Below are 26,234 nucleotides of genomic sequence, written 5' to 3' on the forward strand. Positions count from 1 at the left end.
AATTTTTGGATTTTGTGAAAAAAATCTAAATTTCTTGGGTATTTAAATTCTGAGTTTTGCCAATCTGAAGTTGTCATATTCGTAAGCATTTAAGTTTTTGGTTTAACATCCATAAATACCTGAAATAAATACAAAAAATAAAACTATGCTGACGCTAGTGGCAGTCACATGAAAGTTGAAAATAATACTACTACATACATGAGCATGAACTAAAGACATGACAAGTTCAATACTTACATTGTGATTCATCTAAGTGAATAACATCAGACACAGCCAACAATATTTGAACGATACTACCACCTCTATTAGAACAAAAAACACCTGTCAATATCAATAAATTACACCATGTTTTCAACTCAGTGCTAAACATCAAAGGAAGCCAACATCACTAAAGTATGAAGATGCTAACCAAACTGAAAGACAGCGGGATCACTTCTTTGTTTGTGCCTGCCACATGTACAAGCCAACTTCAAGCACTAGACTGACAATAAATAAAGACAAGAAGAATTAATAAAATTGCACTACCACAAATGGAATGCTAATAAATGTTTTCTTTATGCTAAACATGTCATGAAGGCTATAAAGGAAAAGGAAGACTTTACTGGTGATGATTAGTGTACTATATTAGTGAACCTTTCAACCTCATTAATTAAGCCAAATCACACAGAATGGATAATTGATAGAAAGACTGGAGCTAATTATCAATTGTTTTGAGAAAGCTGGACTTGTTTAATTCTGCGATCTAATGATTATTTACCTGACAAGCAATTGTGTGTACCATGAGATTTGATTGAAACAATGTTGATACCATGGCTTTGTCTGAAAATCATTGAAGTGCAAGCTTTAATACTCTGCTGTAATTAGTGTATATACATAGTGTTTCTTTAATAATAGAGCTTCAAGTATTAGTTCTAGTAGTTCTAGTATTTTACAGCTTGTTGTTCTTTTGCAATGAAAATGCATGGATCAAATGATATGTGCATTTAGGAGATTTGCATTTTTCAACAACAGTTGACACAAATGAAGGATTAGTCGAATAAGTATTAAATTTAATTTTCATATGCTAGTGTTCTTTATTATTCTTTTTTCATTTTCAGTATTACCAGTGTTTGAATACCTTATGCTTTTCTCATTTCTCCCTATCCTTACTTATTTAACATATTGATTTAAACCAGTGAGTGGAAATTACAGTTACCAGATAACTTATCATTAAGTGTGCATTGAAACAAAATAAAATGCTTTATAATTTCTTTTATTTCAGAGTGTTAAAATGAAACATACACACATGAAAAAACTAATATTATCAGATTACAGTATTTACACTGATTTACTAAATACTAGTTGCTTTGTTAATCTCTAAGAATGAAAGAAAAGTAAGAAATTGGGTGGGGGGTCATCATCATGTGTGGCTAAATTTTTGTTGGGTCTTTAAATTTGTGGTTTGGGATGACAACAAAAACTTTGAAATATATATATATATATATATATATATATATATATATATATATATAACATTTTCAAAAAAGTTATCAGCTCATTTCTTTTCCAGTTTACCTCTGAAGCCCAGAAACTGAGCACAGCTAGCAGTATTTAGGCAGGTATGCTTTTAACAATATCAAAGACAAACAAGTCTTTTTTTTAAAAATATCCTGGATTACCAATGAGGAAAATCTGGGAATTTTTTGTTTTCTTTATACTTCAAAACCTATGCATAGTAGGAAATTGAAGAGTGGAAGCTTAATACAATAATGAGCATTTGTACAAATTCCATTCTCCATTTTATATCAACATGTATGATTTATTTTCTCAATAAAATTGGGCATTAAGATTGATGCTATATATGAAAATATGCTACTTATGCCTATTTTGCTCTTACTTAAACAACATGTCTTGTGTAGTATTATGTGTAAAACAACCTTAACTACCAGGAAATTAAAAGTCTTGGAACACAAAAATAAACCCAATTAAATTTAAAATTGTCACATTAAATGATAAAAAAAATACAGTCATTTTAAAGGTTGATCTTTTTAGTGATGGCTACCATATTTGATGGTGAATCAGTATTATTTTGATATATCAGCTAGGTTTTCAAGCCAGGATGCTTTCTGCTCTGAGTCAAATTTGGTCAAATTCTAACGAAAAGTTTTCGAGAAGAAGTTGTTTAAAGTTTTCTTTTAAATTTTTAGTAAAGGCAGCCATATTTGATGGTGGATCTGCATTATTTGTAAAGATTTACAAGGTCTTCAAGCTAGGATACTTTGTCAAACATTATGAAATTCTGCTGAGAGGTTTTGGAAAAACAGTAAAGTTCTTATTTTTATTTTTAGTAACATTGGCCATTCCTGATGGCAGATGCATAAATCTGAAAGCTCTCTATGCCAGGATGCTTTCTTTCAAATTTAATCAAATTCAGTAAAGCAGTTTTTGACAATAAGTTGTTCAATGGTTTTTCTAAAAAAATTAACTGCCCAAATTTGATTGCAAGATCATCATCATTTGTATAAACTTGAAAGGTCTTCATGTTTTCTATCAGGTTTGGACAAGAAGTCATTTAAAGGTTATTCCTTAATAAGTGGCATATTTTTTTAGTAATAGTGGACATATTTGAAGGCAGAGCAGTGTTTGATGTGATTCAAAGGGTTTTTGATAAAGATATTTTTAGTAACAGTGGCCATATGATATTGATAGTGAACTGGCAAAACTTTGAAAGCCTTTGTACCCGAAAGCTGTGTGTCAAATATCATTTTGAAAAATTAAAATAACAAGTGTTAGAAGCACAGCACATGAATCACAATGCACAACTGACACATGACCATTATAAGCTCACTTGACCTTATCTCCAGACGAACTAGAACCAACAGCTTCTGCAGTTAAGCAGAATGTACAAGCCCAAAGTTACAACAAAGGCCATGGCACAAAAACTGCATGCTTTAAACTGCTGAGCTGGTTAGAGTATGTGATTTTACAGCAGGACATAAATATCCATACAAGATGGGTAGTTGCCACCCAGCTAGTCAAAGTTTTCTGCTTCTGCAGCAGGTAAGTCTGACTAGCTCAGTAGCAACCAATTACTGACAGTTTGGTATTTTTTGTGGGTTTGTGAAAACAGCCATTTTCATTGGTCCTTAAATTTGTTTTCTGGGGAAAAGGTTCAACTGTTTGCACAGAATCATAAGTGTTCATTTGGTGCTTAAATTTATATTTTGGGAAAGTGGTTCTACTGTTGACACAGAATGACCAAGGGTCCTTCTATTCATAATTTGGGCAAGAGATTCTACTGTTTAGAAAGAATTATCAGTGTTCATTGAGTCCTTAAATCCATGTTTTGGAGATGTGGTTTGTTATGGCTCTAGGTCTTAAACTACATAACAGAAAGAAAAGCAAATATGTTTTTTTCTCTACATTAGAAAGTGAAACTTTTAGAGTAACAGTACTGAAAAGTAAATCTCAAATAATCCTTAATGTCCTATCACAAGTCCAAATGTACAGAATGTACAGAATTAAGTCCAATAGTATTGGATGCCCCAATGTACCACAGTGATGCAATCCATAATGTCTTTAAATGACTTCTTAATATTTCTAAAATGTCTTTATCCAAAGTCAATAAGCACTTAGCAATTCCAGTTAATAATTTAAATAAATAATTCTTCTTGAATTATATTTGAAAACACCTGCAAACTCACATTATGGATTCCCCCAGATTGATATAAAACAGGAAAAAATTGTTATTAATGAAATCCACAAAAATAGGTATCAAATAAAAAATACTGAATTAGCAGTAATTTAAGTTGCCTGCTTCTACAGCATCAATAATACATGGTAGGTACATAATCACAAAACAGAAATTACATTTAGGATTATGCAAACTCAATCTCCATCGTGTAAAAATACATGTAGCATATACACTTGACTTGATATTTTCATGAATGTACGAAAGGTTTGGGCACTAAAAATCTTATGCTTACCAAGGCTTATAAAAAAGAAAATAGTTGGTATTATTTTCTGGCTTACTGAGGACATACATGTGATACTGAGGACATGCATATGATACTGAGGACATACATGTGATACTGAGGACATACATGTGATTGTAACAGTAGTATGACACAAAAACTGTTTAAACACCATCTACCACTGATATCATTTTATATCTGAAATTTACTGCTTTTTAAATTTAAGAGATTTGTTTTTTAAATTTGTAATAATTGTTTTAAAAAAATGGTATTTGTATGTGTTCTATCAACGAATTACAGAAACCAGCCAAAACCAGTCCATTAGGGATTGAAACTGTTCCAACAGTGCAATCATGCAAGGTAGTTGGATTAAGAACCATGAAACCACGTCCAACAAGTATACACAAGAAGCTCAAAAAACTTGTTACCAATCTGTTGTAATTTGGCAAGTTTCAAGTCTTAGGATCTTTTTTGAGGTGCTATAAGTTATAATGGGAATAAAACTTGGTTCAAAATGGCATTTGATTCTTTGATTAAAAATCAGCTCACCTTTGGCAGAGGTGAGACAAAAAGGAGACTGACCAACAAATTATTTCAGCAGAAAAACTTATAATTCTTTTGATTTTTCTAAGATGAATACTGAAGCAAACCTATTATCTTTCTTTTGGTCAATTCATGTCAAAAAGCTGAAATGCCCACTTTCTCCTAATGCTAAATAAAACACAGGTTAAGAAATATTACAACAAATTCAGCAATGCTTGGAAATCAGAGATCAAGTGTGTGCTGGCAAGTGGCAGCAGTCCTGAGTTAGCATTGTGTGTTTCATACAAAGTGGATTTTAAGACAGTATATGCCTGAATAAATTATATCACCAGGTAAATGCAGACACCAATGCATATGAGCAATTCTTCTGTAACAAACACATTTACTTTTTTTGGCACCATTTAACACTCAAGCTAAAGTAGATACATGGCACTTGCAGAGAATTTGTCTGAACGTTTTGCAGGAAAGCACAATCTGCCATTCAACAATGTAGATCATTTTACTAAACATGGTAAAGTTATGTTTGCAAACTCTGAGGTTGTACAGATGTTTTCATGCCAGGTTACAAAGATAACATGCATTATCAGTGAAGTCTTTGCCTGCCAATGCAAATTTTTTTAAAACATACACGTGTTAAAAGTTCTGTGCCATGATTGAGAATAAATTTTATGGTAAAACATAACACTTGTTTTATTTCCATTTCCTATAAGACAGGTACAACTTATGATACAAAATCTAATGGGCTACTGATCTCATGTTCTGGTTCTGTCATAGACAAGGGGCCCAGATAGCAGTGTACAGACACTCACTATGCACCTCTCTGGTCCCAGATCACTGCTTTGGGTATATGGACTTTGTAAGTGCTCATTGTTCCTCCACATAAAATACATCATGACAACAAAGCTTGTGAAAGCATGTTGCAAAAGTTATTAGTATTTAATGTGAAAAAATGTAAATCAAATAAAGTTTAGTTCTCAGCTGGTTTTATAAACACTCTGGCATTTGATATCCAATTTATACCCTTTTCACAGAGAGTATGTTCACTAAAGAAAAGGCATATTTAATGTTCCCACTTAAAGCATTATGAAAGGTACATTTATCATTCAAGTCACATTAGCTACATATATACCAAACCTACTTGCAAGAAAGCACAATGATAACATTATACAGTACCAAGACGAGCAAGAAAGGTAATTACAGTTTAAATCATGTTTTTTTAAAATAATCTTTATGGCTTTCTACTGCACATGACTGCTTTCTAAATGTGGAGGTTTTCTTGTTTGCAATGCAGTGAAAAATGACTTTATAGATACTCCCATATGAATGACACTTGTCAATGAGGAACACTTTCAAGAATCCCCATTTGATTCCTTTCATAATGGTCACCTGTCTATTGTGGAATTAGCACACTTCGTTTTTCAGTCCTGTCACTGCAAAGGATTAGTATATCTTGTCACAACTTGATGATTCTTGTTGTTGTTGTGAGGTTTAATGCCATATTTCAGCACACGATAGGCTATGCATGGCAGCCAATATTAATGGTGGAGGAAGAATCCAGGAAGAACCAGCAACCCACGAGAAGCTACTGGCCAGCTTTCTAACATACCAACGTTAGCCGAATCCTAGATTCGAACCCACGCAGACAGAGGTGAGATGGCAGTGATCCGTAACGGAGAGCGCTTTAGGCCACTCGGCTACTCGGGGCCCCCATTGATGACTCTAACATTTGTCTTTAATCAAAGTTGTTATAGTGCACATACTCTCTTGATGAAATAAACAAATGTATGGGACTTTCAAAAAATGTATTCAGGATATTTTTTAACAGTAAATCTTGGTTTAAGTGCCAACTTGTTGTAAGGGAAAGCAACACAGTTTGTACACTCATAGCGGACTGACCATGTTAAACTTGTACTGATGTAGAATGCAGTTGAGTGTAATTCATAAAAAATATGCTCTATCACCGCAATGGCGTGTGTAAGTTACTCTCAATTCCATAGATACAACTTGCATCTACCTGGCAAAATTGTTGATTATATTTTCCCAAGGGCCTGCTGCATGTATTAACTCCAAGGGTTATAGATCAGTTAGGTATATCATCATACAGCAATGCAGCTTGGGTTTCACTCTATTTGCAACATCTATATATTACAGTGTAGTGGGGTGTAAATCAGTGGCAGCTACACTGGCATGAGTTGGAAATGGCAATTCACTGATTACATAATAACTGTATAAATACTTAAGAGCTTCTGATAGGTTACTCTTTAGAAAAGACACCTATATACAAAGGACAAATTTCACTGTTGCTTTACTGTCTTTTATTTTGTTGTATTATTTCATTACACATGACTCAGTACCTTAACCTGTAAAAATATATGCACCTGCATAATGATATTCTTATCAGTAAAATAAAATACATCAATCGTAAAATCTGTATGAAGTTTTTAGATTGATTTAAAATAGGAATGATTAATTATGTCAAACTTAACATACAAATTATTTTGTTGGGAGAGGGTATTTATAGGTATCATCTGTGGCTTTATCTTGGCTACTTGCAATAATGAAAGTGAAAAATTACATTATTGGTGACAATACCAGTACTGATAAGTGATACATTTGTCTTGCTTTAAATACTGGCAAGACAATGACCCTCACGACAGAAAGATTAATGGATGACACAAATAATATTTTAAGAGACCATATGCTTGCCACATGTTTAACAGAACTGTGTACAGACAGGAAAAGGGCATGGCTGTCTCAGAACTGTACTGATTAGAAGGAAAACAGTGTGTGAATATTGCTCCAAGAAGATAGAGCAGGCTGTTTTTATTTATGTCATTCTGACCTTAACCTTAAAGCTGTCTAACCCAGCATATGTTGCATACTTCCTTCTTTTTAAAGTTTCGTGTCATCAAGTAGTGTGTAAGTAATGTCATTATACAGAATAATTTTTGTGTCAGTGACCATGAACTTCAACCCTTTGACCCCAAAATAAATGTGTTTCTTTCTTGCACCATATGCAAGCAAACCACAAAGTTTGGTCACTGAAAGTGGTACAGATCTAAGCTTACTATGTAGACACCAGTGTGTTCTTTTCTAGCTTATTGTGACCTTGACCTGTGACTCATAATCTATTAGTGTTTTATCTTACCCCATGTGCAAGCCATCCATAAAGTCTGATCAAGGTCCCAAATTAAAATTTCATCTAGAACAAAAGATATTGTGAGGAAACTACTTGTCTTCTTTCAAGTTACTCTGATATTTACCTTAACCCTCATAATAATTTAATTTCTTCATGTCTCAAGTGCAAGCTTTCCACATTATTTGCTCAAAGTCTGTGACTGAGTACTAAAATTATTGTGCAGATGGAAGGGCAGATTGATGTCATAACATTATACACTCTACCATACAGAGAACATGTGTAAATAGAATGTCTGCGCTAAAATGTATAATACCTGCATATCTACTGATACAGATGACATGGCAACTGTCATGCTGGTACCAGAAACCATTTTCAGGTCTTTCTCCAAAATCTCCATAGTTGTCAGGCCTAAAATGGAGCATTAAATATACTGACAATAAAATCATAAATATGACGACTCGATGGCAGAGGATTTTACTGCCCTACACAATCCCTGAAAACATAAACTCTAAACTCTGATATACAACTAACTGACCCAAAGTAAGCTATGACCACTATCCACCCACTGCAACTAGAGACACTGCAATAAAAAAACTAAAGAAAAAGTTATACATCATTAAAGCTAGAAACTTAAAACTTAGAGTTAGTATCTCTACCCCTGGGAAGGAACTGGGGGCATGCAGGCAGGTGGTAGAACCTAACAGGGCCAAATCTTGGAAACTATTGAAATCCCCACCAAATGATAACACACAGTTGCAGGATATGACAAGCTGACTTTATCAGCTAGGAGCAAGGTGCAAATGGGTGTATCTCCACCCTGCATATCAACATTGAAACTTGATATCCCCATAAAGTAAATGAATCTACATTTGATGAAAATCAAAAGGGGCAATTTATAGGTGTAGCCAATATTATTATCCCCAGGATAATTTCTTCACCTTGGAAAATATTTTGATCCAACCTGAGATCCACATTCCATGAGAAGATATAGTAGCAAGGTGTGAAAAGATGATAAAGATTTTCAGGCAATATTTGCATCAGGGAATATTTCCAGGCCCTTGGGACTTGGCCTCTGAGTATCAGTTCTGTAGACAATATCTGCATCAGTGAATATTTCCAGGCCCTTGGGACTTGGCCTCTGAGTATCAGTTCTGTAGACAATATCTGCATCAGTGAATATTTCCAGGCCCTTGGGACTTGGCCTCTGAGTATCAGTTCTGTAGACAATATCTGCATCAGGGAATGTTTCCTGGCCCTTGGGACTTGGCCTCTGAGTATCAGTTCTGTAGACAATATCTGCATCAGTGAATATTTCCAGGCCCTTGGGACTTGGCCTCTGAGTATCAGTTCTGTAGACAATATCTGCATCAGGGAATGTTTCCTGGCCCTTGGGACTTGGCCTCTGAGTATCAGTTCTGTAGACAATATCTGCATTAGGGAATGTTTCCAGGCCCTTGGGACTTGGCCTCTGAGTATCAGTTCTGTAGACAATATCTGCATTAGGGAATGTTTCCTGGCCCTTGGGACTTGGCCTCTGAGTATCAGTTCTGTAGACAATATCTGCATTAGGGAATGTTTCCTGGCCCTTGGGACTTGGCCTCTGAGTATCAGTTCTGTAGACAATATCTGCATTAGGGAATGTTTCCTGGCCCTTGGGACTTGGCCTCTGAGTATCAGTTCTGTAGACAATATCTGCATTAGGGAATGTTTCCTGGCCCTTGGGAATTAGCCTTTGAGTAATATCTTGAAAAGCATTGAGATCTCCAACTTATAGCAATATATACAGTCGATGGATATGGAAAGATGAATCAAATGAGAAGAAAAACACATCTGACCAACAATAAATGATCCCTTTGAGTCACATTGTATCGCCATTAATTTTCATGGTATAACGATAAAAATATGCAATTTTACCCCTCAAGGGAATGAAAATACAGTGACCCTCCCCCATAACACTCTTTGTTAAAACATAAATTTGGATATAGTACAATCATGGTTTGGCTCCATAAATTGTATAACAATTTGAACTATTTCTTTAAGTACAACAAAGCGTAAGTCCCAAAATAAACAAGAGTTTGATTTAATAATTTGGAAAGAGTTGCATTCTTGAAGAATAAAAAATCATAACACTGCTTCTTGCTCATATTTGAAAGATATTGGCTCCTCAAAAAGCTAAATATTGTTAATCTAGTTAATTTAATTATTAATAAACCATCAAAGGTAAAGCCTTTAAGTCTTTTCTGTGTTTGTCTTCAATGCATTCCATGTACAATAATTGCTCAATCCAAAATAACAGAGGCCAACAGATGTTTTGTATGGTCATCTGGCATGCACAAAAAAGCACCAAACAATGCAGTGGTCTAAAAATGTTTCTCACTTGAATTTATAAATTAAATTAAATACCAACTAATTTAAGGGAAAACAACAGATCACCAATGCATGCTCATTCAACTGACATACACACCCAGTGAAACAAGTTTATCACCTGAACTGTCAGGTGCAGTTTTAGTCACTGACACAAACATCTACCCACTTCTTATCTTGATTCTTTTTATTTTCTAGTCAGAAATGCAGGCACAAGCTTCACATCAACTGATGTACACAAGCCACTTGCTAATGTAACACCACAGATACGTGTACAGTTTTACCATTGTCAAACACTGAGTGGAATAGAATCATTTAATATGTAGGGGTGGAAGGCTTTGCTATTATAATCAAATATATTGTTCCCTGTTTTTTCACTTATTCTATTGTTTCTGTCTTTTAGCGAATGATCAACTGTTTCAACTGTGATAACTCTTTACCCATGAATCAAATGGTTTATTGCCTAACTTGGTTCAAGCAGCTATGCACACCTGTTGAATTGTTCATCTCAAGTGCATTACAAAATCAATACCCTTGATTTCCTTGAATGAATTTCAGTTAAAGTATGTTTTTAAGCCAAATTACAAGTTTCTTTATAGAAACTCCCAATGTCTGATTTACACATTTTATAGTCAATCCAAAAATATGAATGTTCTTTAAACACAGTATTTCATAAGTTAGTGTAAATATATTAACAAGAAATTAAGTTGTTCAATTCAAATGGACTCTTGCAGAAAAGTTTTAGAAATCATGCTTATTTGTGCAGATTTTCAATAAAATCAGTATTAAGGATACCATGAGATTGGCTGGTGAGTACTCGTACTCCAACTATTGATACTTCAACTGCTAATTTTTCTCTACATGTGTCTGTGTGTACTAGTAATTGGTTCTCTGCCACAAAAATAAATATCACATATGTAACAACTGCTTAAAGTATTTATTGTTTAATAAGCTGGAAGTTGCATCAGTTGAGTCTTTCTCATTTTATGCCCTTTATCCCATATTGCTAAGAGGATACACGTGCAATATTTTATTCAGTTCACTGACTTGTCTAGATATCGCACTGTACAGAATACAGCATACTGACTATTTGTGGACCCGAACCACTGTTTCACTGTATGTGTGTCATCACATCATTTCATGGGTAAGTATTCCATCAGTTTTAAGCTCAATAAAAGCAAAGACGGAGTGATGGATTCCAAAAATATCCCCAATATATTTTTTATAAAATGTCAGGAGAAAATTAGTCCAAGACCTCCATATAATCCAGCTGTTAAATATCAACCCGATGCTCGTTTAAAAAATTGTAGAAAAAGCACTGAGCTACAGAGGTAGGAACTCTAGCAACTGCTTACATTTTTTTCTTTAACGTCTACAAATTTAAAACAGTTTTTCAAATTTGCAAATGTAAACTGAAAATTTGTATTTGACTTGGGGATTCAACATGTTACTATTACACCAGCTTTTATCTATATTTTGGTGGCTTTCTAATCTGATTTTTCAAAATGAACACTAAATAAACCATTATCTTAGCAATCATAGTAAAATTAAACTGACCAGAGAGATCACATTTTGCAATCTGAATATCTTCATACAGTTGGTCTCCATTTACATCTTGCAAAACTCCTTCCAGTCTCTGTAACACTGCTTCATCCCGTTGTGTGAGCTTTCCTGCAGCCACAGACCTGTTAACTGTGTCTATTAGTATAGTGCCTACAAACAAGAAAGACAAGGACATCACAGAGAACATTGCTTATCTTGGATTAATATTTTATAACTGTCAAAAGGCATTATAATAACATCTTAAAATCATGATGACAATACCCTGACCAATACCACAGTCATTACTGCATGAAAGTGATCTTATCTATTATTTGCCAAAAATGTAATAGAGATAACAAATTACTGCACATTAGACTGTTAGATTAATGGAATCCTTCATATGCATCTGTGTAGGCAAGGAAAATTCCGCCAGAGGGTCAGACTTTTGTGCAAGGTATGAGGCTTTGCCAAGTGTATAACATAAAATTATCATAATGGTGGAATTTTCCTGTTGAACACTGAAGCAGAATGAAGGATTCTTTATCTTGCATTCCTGAATGAAAAATGAGGGTCAAATTCAAAATGACACATTGTCAACATTGATGTAAATTTCAAAACAGAAAAACACCAACTGAAAAGCTCTTTATCTGAGGATACAATATAAAAAGTTAGGTTTACACTGAAATATTTTATTTTATATTTTGGCTTCAAAAGACATTACTGTGGCTGAGACAGGTAAGGTCATGGCATCTGAATTGTGTACTGTAGACAACTTGTGCAATGATACAATGTGATCAGATCAAATAAAATCAACTCTTACCCACAATACTAATGCAGATGGACAAACAAACAAAAACTAATGAAAAAGTCCTATATTCAACATTGCTCTTGAAGTGAGTTACCCTTTAGAAATAATGAGAATATTTTTTTAATTAAATTAATTACTTAAAAAAAGTTTTTTTTAAACCTGAAAATAAAAAGCAATACAAGTAGCTTGAATGATCTGTACAAAACAGCTAGTTTGTGGGACACTCAACTGCCACTCATTTTAATATGTAACTGTGTGGCAATTATGTTTATCTTGGTTACTGAAAACGAATGTTCCAATGGGAAATGATGATAGAAACTTGGAAGATTTGTACTCATTTGTGTGCCAGGTGTTCAGTAACCTTGCAGTGGAAGGTCAACATAGTCACGAGTCAGGATTAAAGTGACACGTTTAGCAGGATACAGATATCATGCACCTGAGTTCTACGATGGAAAACACAATACATCTATAAGAATGTAAAAAACTCAGTGTTTTTCAGTGCGTCATTAAAGAAGGCACTTAGCTCCCATTTCCTCTGCATCATATAGCCAATAATGCATTAAAGTGCTGTTAAAACCAACAAATCAATCAAGTTTCCTTGTCTGTGTGTCCTGTCAGCAGAGTCTGACTTTTAGGTTTGTTCTCTTAAGTGGTGTAAACAACTGACAATAATAGTTGTAACATGATTGTCCCTTACATAAGTGGCTTGTAAAAACTGCCAAACAGCCAATGTCATGGTAATTCCCACTGAAAATATGGTTTTGAAATCCAAAAAGCCTACAACAATCATTAGAATGTTCTTCCATTGATGCCAATGGGTCCATTTAATCTAAATTACTTGCTTCACAGTAGGTTTGAAAACATCAAACTAGTAAAATTGTTAGCCAAATTTGTTCTAGTTTTTATTTTCATTTTATTTACATATTTGACCCCAAAATCAGTTTGCAAATAAGTCTGGAATCTGAAAAGTACTTTTCAAAACATACTTGCCCATTTCACAAGTACTTTAAAATATAAAATATGAACATTGGCAAACGATAACATAAATGTGTGTATGTGTGTTTTTAGGACTCTATGAATTACTAAAGAAATGATTGGATTTTACATATAAAAATCACCTATAAATATGTTCATGAAATATAAATGCCACACTACAATGCCTGAAAATTATCTCACGAAAGTCTTAACTACCTGAATGGATATATGGAAGAGCAAGGCCACTGACCATGAAATGGTTAATTTTACCAAATCTGCATTTCATTTGCACTTGATTTTCATTCGATGTTCACATTTCAGCTATCATCTTATTTTTCATTTAGGGTCTCAGAAATGCAATCCGATTTTCTGGTTATATTAATATATGAATATGGTTTTGCACTGCATTTGGTTTCATCAGTAGGTGAAGATCCCATTGTCCTAGAGCGTTTCGGTGTTATCCCACAACACTCACCAGGGGTGTGCAAACTGAGTTTATCAGACTCAGCCTGGAACCAATTAGCTTTTCAATCACTTTTCTTTCTTCCACCAGATCCAGTCTGAGGATTCCTCTGCCTATTTGCCAACCTTGGTGACTAACTTCCTGCAGCTAGCTCCTATAATTCTGATTTAAACTCCCATGGCATGTCAAAAAGAATATGATGCAAAGACACTGCATCCTATTTCAACTGTTAGATTCCAGGCCTTCCATCCATTCTATTTGCACTCAGGGATGAGTGGCTGATACTTGGCCAATTTCCTCTCATGGGCCTTCTACATTCTTGCTTCCCATAGCAATGAGAGTTTGAACAAAATCATCTGTTTGGAAGTTCCAGAACACAGTACAATATCAGGACTGAAGGTGATGTTACATATCTCACTTGGGAACATCAGCTGTACTTTTACATCTGCTTTCAGTTGAAATTGCAATTGTTTCAAAAACAGATTTTCACAAATTTCTGATCTTTGTTAATATCTGATGATACCCTAGCATCATTTGTCATATACTAAAAGGCCCCAAATACAGTGATGCTTTGTGTCAAAGTTGGTCAAATTCTATTAAGCATTATTTTTAAATCAAACTGTGTAAATATTTTTTCTATTTGATTGGTAATTGCAATCAAATCTAACTGTATGACATCATCATTTGAAAACTGTATGACATCATCATTTGAAAACTATGACATCATCATCTGAAATTGTTCCAAATTAAAACCACCTATCAAATTTGATCAAAAGTCTTGTAAGTGATTATTTAGAAAAATTTAGGGAAGGTTCTTCTATCTTTAGCAAAAGCAGACATGTTTGATCGTAGATTAGCATCACATGTATAAAATCAAAAGCCCTGAATGCCAGAATGCTTTCTGTAAAATTTTGTCAACGTCTGTTCAATGCTTTTGAGATGTCATTTAAAATATTTTTGTTTAAAGGATTTTCCAATTACGGTAATTGTGGCCATCATTACCAGAATGCTTTGTCAAAATTAGGAAAATTCCTGCTCAGCATTTACTGAGAAGAAGGGATTTCAGGTTTTTTCTTTCTTTTTCTTTAGGTAACAGAGGCCATATCTGAAGGTGGATTGGGATCATTTTACAAAATCCCTTCCTGCCAAGATACTCAATAGTGTTTGGTAAAACTTTATTCACCATAGTTTTTTGAAAAACTCCTTTTAAGGAGAGATTTAAATGTTTTCATATAAGTAAAACAAATCTACATGTTGTGGCAGATTGGTGCCATTTGCATAAAATATATATTTGCCAGGATGCTGTCAAATTTGGTTAAATTCTATTCAGCATATTTTTAGAAAATCATATCAAATCTTTAATTTTTAGCAATGGTTGCCATATTTGATAGTGGAAAAACATTAGGTGTACAATGTTGAAAGCCCTCCATACCAGGACGAGGTTTTTGAGGTGTTTTTCTACTTTTAGCAATGATGGCCATATCTGAAGGCAGATCAACATTAGTTGTTATAAACTTGAATCCCCTCAATGCATAGTCAGACTTGGTCATATTCTATTGAGTGGGTATTGAGAAAATGTTTAAAGTTTTTATAATTTTAGTATTGGCTGCCATAGCTGATGGAAATAGTTTCAGGTGATCAAACTTGAAAGACACCTATGTTAGTATCTTTTATCCAAGAGGTAGGTACTATAAGAGTCATTCTCTGCCCATACACAGATCCTGGAGAAACATTTAAACAAAATATGCCACTCTCTCTCTCTTCCATAAATATGTATTTAATGTTTTTTTTATCCAGGACCACTTTTAATAAAGGACATTAAGAATCAAACTGCCTATGGTTTACTTTTCTGTTGTGGAACTTGTATTCATCAATAATAGATATGTATATTAAAAACCTCCTAACATGCATAATACCAAAACATATATAACCTCAATTGTAAATAAGAATGTAATGTGCATAACAGGCAATGATAAGACTTATAAAACTTGATTTTTGTTTTGAAACAATATATAAACAATGTATATATTTCCATTATGTTTGGTTGATTACCTCTGACACATATCTTCATTTCTATTTTAAACTCTTCTTGCATGTATACGTTTAGCACTGACTTTCTGATGTATTCTTGCCAGAATTGGCACAGACAAGGCAATTTATCAATTTGTTCATCATTTTTCACAAAAAATGTAGTGAATACATTCTGTACATTAATAATAGCCAAATGCTATTATAGAGGGGAACTGAAAATTTTCTAAATGTTGGCATCAAAAGCAGTTTTGATTATTTATCATTTGGAGGAAAAGGTTAGTTTATATTATCAATACATGTAGTTCGAATGCAAATATTATGATGATGATTGATCCTAAATTTTTATATATTTCCATAAATTTATAAGAGACAGAGAGAGAAAGTGTGTGTGTGACTTGGATTTTTAACGCAGCTTTAACAATTTTTCACTCATATCGCCACGATGTCTGCAGTGTGGCAGTTTACAGTGATGTCTAGCACTGGGGCATCATGCCACAGACATGTAACATGATGTCCCACCCAGTCACATTATCCTGACACCAGGCCGACCAGTCCAAACACTAACCTCTTAATGCTGAGCACCAAGTGAGGCAGCAACTGGTACCATTTTTGTAAGTCTTTGGTATGACTTGGCCAAGGATCAAACTCATGACCGCTCACATCTGAGGCGGACATTCTAACCACTAGACCATCAGAGCGGTTGTGAGTGAGAGAGAGCAACAGCTGTAGACTACAAAGCATGTGAGGCGCTAGGTCAACATAAACAGTATAGCACAGTTTTATTACTTTACCAACAAAGGATATCAGTTTTAATACATTTATTGTTAAGACGATAAGTGAACTGGCACTGGTTTCTTATTATATATCAAATGGGTCTTCAAAATGGATGGTTGGTTAAAAAATTAAAAAATTACAGTAAGACAGATTCATTCAAAGGTATTTGTTCCATCTGCAATGATCACTCTATCCAAGATCTTATCACATACATCATTAATGTAGCATATCCACTTAGAACTCAACATTATGTCTTTTTTTTACATATGATAATTATCCCTTAAGCTCCTGTATGTTTCAGTGGATTTTATAATCAGGAAATGGCTCAAGATTTCATTTTGGTAGAAAATTGTGCCATATTACTGGATTTATTTCTCTGGAATTTTGAAATTTTATAATAAATGACTTGGAAATTATGGATGGTGCTTTATAAACATACAGTTACACACATCATTTTCTTCCTTAACCCTTATAATTTAAATAAACTAGGTCACATGCCATTGGATTTCGAGTTGACATGGCAACATTTGTCTTCTTTTAAGCATGTAAACATAGAACTAAACCATGAAAAGACATAAACCACTTTCGTATTAATGACAGGAAAGTTGGAAAAAATTATGGTGTACAAGGTGTCAAAAATGTTTTATATGTGCATCAATATGGAGTTTGTGCATAAGAAGAAATTTATATACATTCATGCATACCTGGTTGAATAAATGTGCATACATACATATGAACACAAACAAATAGTCCATCGAGACTTTTTAAAAGAGGCTGTTTACTCAAGGATACAGACTTTACCAGTGGCAAGGCATGCAGTCAAACTGTTCATTTATAATTTGATTTGAAAAATGTGGAGCAGCTTTGCCACACTGTCTTGCCTAATTTTAATGATCCACTAGCATATATTTGATTGGTTTAATTACCCATTTCTGGGACTATATCACTATCACAATTTTTACAGCCACAAGTCTTCAAGGCATATTTTTCAATATTGGGTTTTACTGAAGAGCAAAGGACCTCAAAAATATTAGGAAATAATAGTCATTTGGAGGGACTGACAATCTACTGGCAGATATGAATTTCCAGGAATCCAAGATTAGACCTTTCCTTGTTTTAAACTGATGAGCACTGAAACTGTCTCTAATATTCCAGAGCAATAACAAGATGGCCACCATGGGAATCATATCAGACATAATATATTGGCACCATTTAAATTCAGAATTAATTAGACATTAAAAAATGTTTTGATGAAAAACTCATGTCAAGATCTTGAGGATAACCATCATAGTGGTCATGTTGAATGTAAGATCAGCATCATTTTCAACAAGATTTTATTAGAAGTCTTTTGGTGAAAACCCCATTTTGATATTACTTGCTAATCAGGAGGAATAGAGATACATGTAACATGATTTTCTAGCCGAAGTCAAGTTGGCACCATTTTATTTAGGAAGAATTGGACATAAGAAAAAGTCTTCTGGTCAAAACCGCATGTCAATATGATTTTCCATTAAGATGGAATAGTGATAACAAGATTTTCAAGTGGACTGCATTGGTAACCACACTGGATTTCAGATTAGTACCATTTTCATTTAGGACCAACAAAACAATATAAGTATTCTTTTGGTGAAAGCCCCATGGTGATATGACCATCCATTCAGAAGGAATAACACTAACAAGATTTTCAAGAGGGCCACTATGACTGCTGCAATGGATGTCTCAATGGCACTGATTTCATTCAGGACTAATTTGACCTTGGGATTAATGTATGTGTAAAGTTTCATGGCAATCTTCTAAGTAGTTTAGGAGTAGTGATAACAAAATTTTGATAACAGATGGAGGAATGACAAGCAAAGGATGGATGATGGACAATAGACCATTCCATATATTTTTCTGATATATACCCAGTCGGGCTTAAAAAAATATGTTATAAGGAAATAATTATAAAAATATAAACATAATGATGTGCTGTATTACTGACTTAACACATTATTGTTAAGTACTTTAACACTAGCCTGTTTTAAAACCATAATATACTACTTTCTCAATAACCCATGTCCTGATAATTCATGAACCTGCTTACTGAGGTCAGGCATGGATCTCATCTCTCTTTCAATAGAAAATAAAAAAAAAATTGGCCTCCAAAAATTAGCCCTTATCTGTTGAATGTAAGAAAATTACTTATCAAAATTGGTAACTGAAACCTTGATATATCGTTCATTCTTTTTGTCAAAAATGGTGGATAGTGCCCTGAAAGTTTAATCAACAACATGAAATTCTCAAACTTATAATAAGAAGTCACACACACACACACAGATATAGATATATATATATATATATATATATATATATATATATATATATATATATATATATATATATATATATATATAATGTTTTGTTCCAAACAACATTCTTAGTGCACTGTATATTACAATATTCAACAAAATTTTGATCAATGAAAATGTCACTATTGCCTAATGGATGCAGCATTTTAATAAATAAATACTAATTAAATCTGTTATGCCAATGAAATTCACAATTTAGTTCTATTCTTTAGTTTCGTTAAAGTGTAGTCATCAAAAATTCAATGTGCTATCATGTATTCAAATGCTGACCAATATCAATCTACTGTCACAGCTACGTCCACGAGCATTTCTGTGAGAAACGAATTAAGTGCTGCCCTTGCTTTGATATTCAACTTGCAGAAGTATTTGGTGTATTGCTGTACTGAATTAAAAGCTAACCTGATTTGTGTTATCACATTAATTATGTATTTTATGTATGAAATCAAATAAAGGGGGAGGAATAAAAGAAAAGTTAAAAGGCATGCAAATCCTACTTGCATAAGAGTTAGCAGCTATGGTCATGTGTCAGGGTAACTCATTTCAACTGATCACTGTTATAAATATATCACTGTTATAAATATAACTGTTATAAATTTATCACTGTTATAAATATAACACTGTTATAAATATATCACTGTTTTAAATATAACACTGTTATAAATATAACATTGTTATAAACATTTTTGTATAATTAATATAACAACCTTAAATTAGCCTGTTTATTCAAAAATGTGATCAAAGATAGTAGCAAGCAACCAAGCAAAACGAGTACATACAGTAGGTGAAATAAAAAGCTGTGTTTTACAGTTCATTGTGGAGAAGCAAATTTCAGAGTTAACTTTCTTAACTTAGCACTCAGAGATTTCCTCAATGATAAGAACTTTCACTGTTACTTATAACAATATCACTGCATCAATTTTTTACAAGTTGGGTACATTGAATATAAAGGTAATTTATATAGAAAAGCAAACAACTTTGCCAGAAAAAGTTTTTTTTGAAAATTATTCCCAGCAGGATTATAAAGTGAGTATTCAATCATTAAACAGCCTTGTTACCCCATCCCTTCATGTCTTTTTGATGTCCAGTGGGAGTGGAATCTCTTCTGTTGTTTTAGGTCCCATGGTAAATCATGCAATCACTTGATAGTACGGTCTATGTTTTTGGATCCTACTGTACGTGAGTTATCGAGGTAGATGTGTATAATGAAATAATAATTTAAAGTAATATCATGTATCATAAGGTACTGACACATTTATTCGGTACATCCATCACGATGAAAAATTATGTTCTTTTTAATCACTGTTCTGAAAAAGAACACTTGTATATGTGCATTGATGTCACCTCCCACAAAGATATAGTGATATTGAGACGGATTTGAAACAATTTATAAGGTAAAAGTTACACAGGGATAAAAGAAAATTAGTTTTACAATATATATAAATGGAATGGAGATCTGCAATGGACATAAAAACATGTACATATATTATCCTGACCATATAATATTGCCAGCAATTGATTAAACTTTATGTAAAACCAAACAATAACCTTAAGGCACTGATCTATTGTGATCACATACCTATGTTTTTCTAACCTGGGCCAAACACATACTGTATGTAGTAGAATTTATGGACCATTTATATAAGATGACCATAATACAATGAGAATACCAGCTCCATTATTAATGTAACACTGGCAAAAAGGTAAATTTCCAGTAAGTTCCAGATAAGACATTTTTTAGCAACATGTGGATTTGATTTATTTAAGTTTAAAATACAATGTATCCTATATTAAGTGATTTTAATTTTAGATCTTTTAAGTTACCATATAGCAGCAAGGCCACTTGATGATTTAGATTAAAATCTGGGTCACTCAAGAGCTCTTCAGCAATAAGTGTGCAGCAGGAACCAACAAGATCAATCACCACTCGAACTCTGAAAAGAAAATGCTGTAATTGTAATTATTGGAAAATTCATAACATCAATTAGAAAACTGCATGCTTAAGTCAAGTATCAATAAAACGACATTGCGAAATTGGTGATTACATTATAATGCATCATGTAAATATATATGTTTGGAATAATTTGCCATGGGTACAAGGCTTATGCTGAATTATTCCATGTACATGAGGCAAAGTGCTAAAACATGGTTTATACAAAACATTATTTAAAAGATCCCTTATATGTCAGTATAGATCACCACTCTTTGCCTCTACAGCGCCAAAAGAGGCAACTTTTCATTTATATTAAACTATTACCTATTAGTAAAAATGGATGATGATTAATTACATGATTGATCTGGACAATAAACAGCCCTTTAATTTGGTTGCAATTTGTGATAGTGTTCATATTCTAGCGGAAAGTAACATCCACTTGCATCCCAGTTACAGCTCCCCCACTGTTTAATGGAATGGGGATCATCTTCTACACTACTGGTGTGGGCATTAAATTAATTCTATTCCTTTAAACAATTTCCCAAGTAATCAAATGACAGTACACTGGCATAAGCTTACTTAATCTATTGTCTAAGTGTGATGCACTTGTATATTCTCTATGGACTCTGTATCCAGTCACCACTGGATTCCACTTTACAGTCCAATTTTACCATTTCATGCATGTGTTATGCCACCATTCAGCTGGATAATTGGTTAATTCACTGCTTTGAAACCATGTTTATAAGTTAACTTATTTAAACTTGCTATGAATTAACTTTCCAATCAATATCACACATGAATTAACCTTTCTTCTTGTGGTACCAATTTTCCTTGATTTCTTTATTGCCCCAAAGCACAAATTTCAAGACACATAGAAAAAATAATTGTCTGTTAAGACAATTTATCATATTGCCAAATCACAACTTAAGTACAAATGAACATGTAATTTTGGGGCAATGGTGAGGGGATGATATAGTGACACCATTGAATATGCAAAGTTAGTTTGATATTGTGTTGGAAAAAGTTATGTTTTGTCAAATAATAATCCAAACTGAACTGGGAGAAGAGCAAAAAAAAAAAAAAATTATACAAATCTTTCAAACAAATTATTATGAGATGAAATAATATTTCATGAGAAGACTGGAAATTGTTTACTTATGTTTGATTTTGCTGAACACATGAAAAACATTTGTGATGTGTGTGATTTGGATTTTTAACGTTGCTTAACAATCTTTCTGTCATATCGCTAAGATGTCTGCAGTGTGGCAGTTTATACTGATATCTAGCATGGGGTATCATGCTGCAGACTTACAGCATCATGTCCCACCTAGTTACATTATCCTGGCATCAGGCTGACCAGTCATCACACTTACCTCTTAATGCTGAGCGCCAAGTGAGGCAGCTGTTAGTACCATTTTTTATAAGTCTTTGGTATGACTCAGCTGGGGTATGCATCTGCAACCTCCTGCATCCGAGGCAGAAGCTCTAACCACTAGGCCACCAGAGTGGTCCATGAAGAAAAAGAGTGAAAACAACAATAATATTTCAAAAGCCCATTTTACATGGAACATTTATGTTCTGTCTTCAAAGATTTAAAGTAAGATGTTGTTCAATATACAAAGAAAAACTCTGATCTCACCAAGAAAATGATGCATTACAATTGATACAATGCACTGCCCAACACTGAATAAAACTTTTGAATAAAAAGTATAAAAGGTGCTACAACACTGTGGTCTTAAACTACCAACATGTTTTGTAAAATTCAGCAAACACTTTATATCCCTAACAATATAATCCAAAATGTCATCTCAATTCACTATAATTCCAAATTAATGTTCTTGTGGAATATTACTGAGCACATTGTAATTCCAGTGAGTAAATCAATGCATCCAAATGAACAACTGAGCACAGCAAGGAGACTAATTCTGCTTCAGAATGAGTTTTTTTTTTCTTTCTCTCAAGTAAACAGTACTATATAAAAAGCTAAGACACAATAACAGAGCAAGGTCAGACTCCTCTATAAAACATTCAAAGCTGTCAGCAAATTTGAAATTTCCAAGTGAAAATCTTAATGCCCTGGTCTCAGATTCAAGTAAATATATTTCCCATTAATAATTATACAAATATTTAATCTACACTCAAAAAGAAATATTAGCAATGTATTATGTTGTTTATAAAATAAATGTTACTGGCCAGGTACACCATGGTTTTGATTCTGGACAAAGTCAAGTACAAAATAGAGATGTACCTAACATAATCATTATTAAAAGCCAACAAATAATACAAAGATACAAACAAAGGCAATAATATCACTTTACATTGCAATTGTCACTGTTATGGATGACCTTTGAAAAAAACGAAACAACCTGCAAGAAAATTGTCTTGATTAATTTTTATGCCTTTTAAACGAAACAATTATAATAAACTGTATTTTCAAGAGTGATCACTAAAGAAGAAATACCATTGATTTATTGCAACTTGTGTCACTTCAATAACAAATTCAAGTTCAAAATGAAAATTTAATCAATCATCAATAATTATGAAAGCTGTTGATGTCATTCTAACATAAATATTGTCTGATACACCCCAAAAAACTCAGAACTTGAAAATAAAGAGCTTACAAAAATGCTGTTAAGATCAGGATTTACTATCCTATTGCCATTTAGCTTTAGCAGTTTGGCATTGCAATTCATGTTAATCTCCTCTGCTGAACAATTTGTCTGCATGATGAAATGTCAATACTGAAAGCATTAATCAGCCGATCACTACTTCCCCCCCCCCCCAAACAGGAACAATCAAGAAGGACAATGAACCATTATGATTTTATTTTCAGGTTCAAACTCTCTCCTTGTGCAGCATACAAACATCTGAATTGAATGATCTAACCATTTATCTGCACGAAAGACGTTTGGAACAAAAGAAATGAAAGAAGATTGTTCTCAGCTGCCTCTTCAATTAAGCTATTATGGTAATATAAAATGTATGTCTACCATTGATGAAATAGTCTTGTATCTTGTGCTACTTGAATGCAAACACCTAGAAAGATCAATACAAAAAAAATAGTACAGCTGTATGTACCTATTAGGATTTAATGGCTAGTCAGCACAATACTGGCTTTATGATGATGATGATGATAATTAAAGGATAAGTTTTAAAAGAAAACAAAAAATAAATAATTGAACAAAAAGCTTTAGAAAGAAAAATCTGATAATGAAGAACTACATGATAAAGGTAAAAATATGAATATAAATGTTTAAAATGTGTATGGCAATAAACCCATCCAAATAATTGTAAACCAGATGCATGTACCATAAGATAAAAGTAAAAAGTTAACAATGTTAAAATTCTGTACAATGTGTATAAAATGAAACATAAAGGTAAAAATCATAAAATCCTGAAAAATACAGTCACAATATTTTTGTATATAAACCATATGTCTTAAAAAATTTAAAGATTTTCTCCTGTGGTACCTCATCATAAAACAAAAAATAATTTTTTATAATGATACTGTTATAGTGATTTCATTGCCTTATCGACTCTATATACAATGCTCCCTCTATAACAATGTACATGGGAGACATAACAGTGACCAGTTATGAATGATGAAGCCTTGTTCCAACCTGAGGTTGTGACCTACTACAGTATATTAAATCACAAAAATAGCATATGTAATGATCTGAAATGTCATATAAATTAATTTTCATGAGCAAACAAAAGTACTGTGCACTGCACATTCTACAACCACCCACTGTTTAATAATCCTCCATGTAGGCACTAGTATGGTTGACCCTAGAGACTATAGGCAAAGAAGTCAGTATGACCTGGACCTTTGGTCATGGTATGTGGTCTAGTACTAAAATTCCTGTGCAAAAGCCATATTTTTTCTTGTTACCTTCAGACCTGAGAATCTAAGTGTTTCTTTATTACCCTATATGCAAGCCATCCAGAAAATGTCATGGAACTGAAAGAAGAGCAAAAAGTTATTTTTTATGAAACCCGATTTTTATCTGTGCCAAATTTTTTTTTTACTCCATATCAGTAGGTATCTTTAATACCATTAATGTAGGCACTCTCCAGAACTTCAGTCATTATAAGTGGTTTGCAAGTTCTTACCTTCTTTTTTAAGTTACAGTGACCCTGACTTTTACCATTTTAATCTCCAATTCAGCAGGCTTCATTCTTACCCAACATTAAGTCATCCACAAACTTTCACACCTGTACGCACAAATGAGAAATACAATTTTTGATCAGAAACCATTTTTGTCTTCTCTCAGTAATAGTGACCTTGACCTCTGACCATATGATCACAAAATCAATAATCTTTTTATTCCATTACTCCATATGCAACTCATCCACAAAGTCTGGTCCATGTCTGTAGTGTTGAACTAGCATCACTGCGTATAAACCATTTTGTCTTCTTTGTGTCAGTGACCCTGACCTTTGATCATAATTCTGATAGCCTTCTTTTTCATCAATAAGAACTTACCTGTAAAGTCTGACAAAAGTAGGTGCTGTAGAAATGAAGGTACCATTCAGAAAAAGAAAAGTTAAATAACAGAGACAGACAGAAAGGCTTATGGCAAAATATACTCTGCAAAAGAGCAGGCATATGAAAACTAAAAGTGAAACAAATTAGGCACTAATAATAAAACAAACTTAGACTAATGTAATCCATTACCATAACCTTGACATAAAAAGAGTAGTAATATGCTGAGGGGCTTTATAGTTAGGGATCAATGTACTTGAAGACATCACTGCATCTTAGTACATATAATTTCTAAGGGATTTTGTTTTATCATTGTATATGTCTGCATATAACATGCACCAACCTGTGAAACGTTCGACCCAGATATGTGCCATAGATCATGTTTAACTCTGTTCAATGGGGCCCCGAGTGGCCGAGTGGTCTAAAGCGCTCTTCGTTACGGATCACTGCCATCTCACCTCTGTCTGCGGCGGTTCGAGTCTAAGATTCAGCCAATGTGGGTATGTGAGAAAGCTTGCCAGTAGCTTCTCGAGGGTCGGTGGTTCTTTCCGGGGTTTTCCCTGGTTCTTCCTCCACCATTAATACTGGCCGCCATGTATAGCCTATCGTGTGCTGAAAAATGGCGTTAAACCCCACAACAACAACAACAACAACAACAACTCTGTCAATTTACATATTATTACACACAGCACAGATCCTAATCTGATATCAGAATGTGCAGCAGACTTGGTTCTATTCAACTGATTCTATGCATTATGATAAATGGTGTGGATCCTAATCTACCTGTCTAAATATTTTTGGACCAAACTTTATGTATTATCCAGTCTTAGCTGAAAGACATATAAATAAATGTAATGGACTTTAGATGAAAACCCTTC

The 26,234-nt window shown here is 33.6% G+C and overlaps 1 protein-coding gene and 1 long non-coding RNA gene across 2 annotated transcripts in view; one reads left to right on the top strand and one right to left on the bottom strand.

Moving 5' to 3' along the window:
• Nucleotides 1-26,234, bottom strand: part of LOC149796001 (uncharacterized) — a 199,533-nt gene that overhangs the window by 124,049 nt on the left and 49,250 nt on the right. Inside the window, exons 4-6 of the mRNA XM_089965923.1 lie at nt 20,762-20,871; nt 11,557-11,712; nt 7,949-8,043 (exon numbers count right to left, since the gene is read on the bottom strand). Coding sequence (XP_089822049.1) covers nt 7,949-8,043; nt 11,557-11,712; nt 20,762-20,871 — 361 coding nt within the window. The remainder of the gene's footprint in view (nt 1-7,948; nt 8,044-11,556; nt 11,713-20,761; nt 20,872-26,234) is intronic.
• Nucleotides 1-26,234, top strand: part of LOC149796002 (uncharacterized) — a 72,060-nt gene that overhangs the window by 36,850 nt on the left and 8,976 nt on the right. Inside the window, exons 2-3 of the long non-coding RNA XR_016422475.1 lie at nt 1,550-1,598; nt 23,704-23,838. This is a non-coding gene — a long non-coding RNA (uncharacterized LOC149796002). The remainder of the gene's footprint in view (nt 1-1,549; nt 1,599-23,703; nt 23,839-26,234) is intronic.

This window comes from Sinohyriopsis cumingii, chromosome 7, assembly GCF_028554795.1.
Source record: "Sinohyriopsis cumingii isolate HCF-2022 chromosome 7, ASM2855479v2, whole genome shotgun sequence".
NCBI classification, from domain to species: domain Eukaryota; kingdom Metazoa; phylum Mollusca; class Bivalvia; order Unionida; family Unionidae; genus Sinohyriopsis; species Sinohyriopsis cumingii.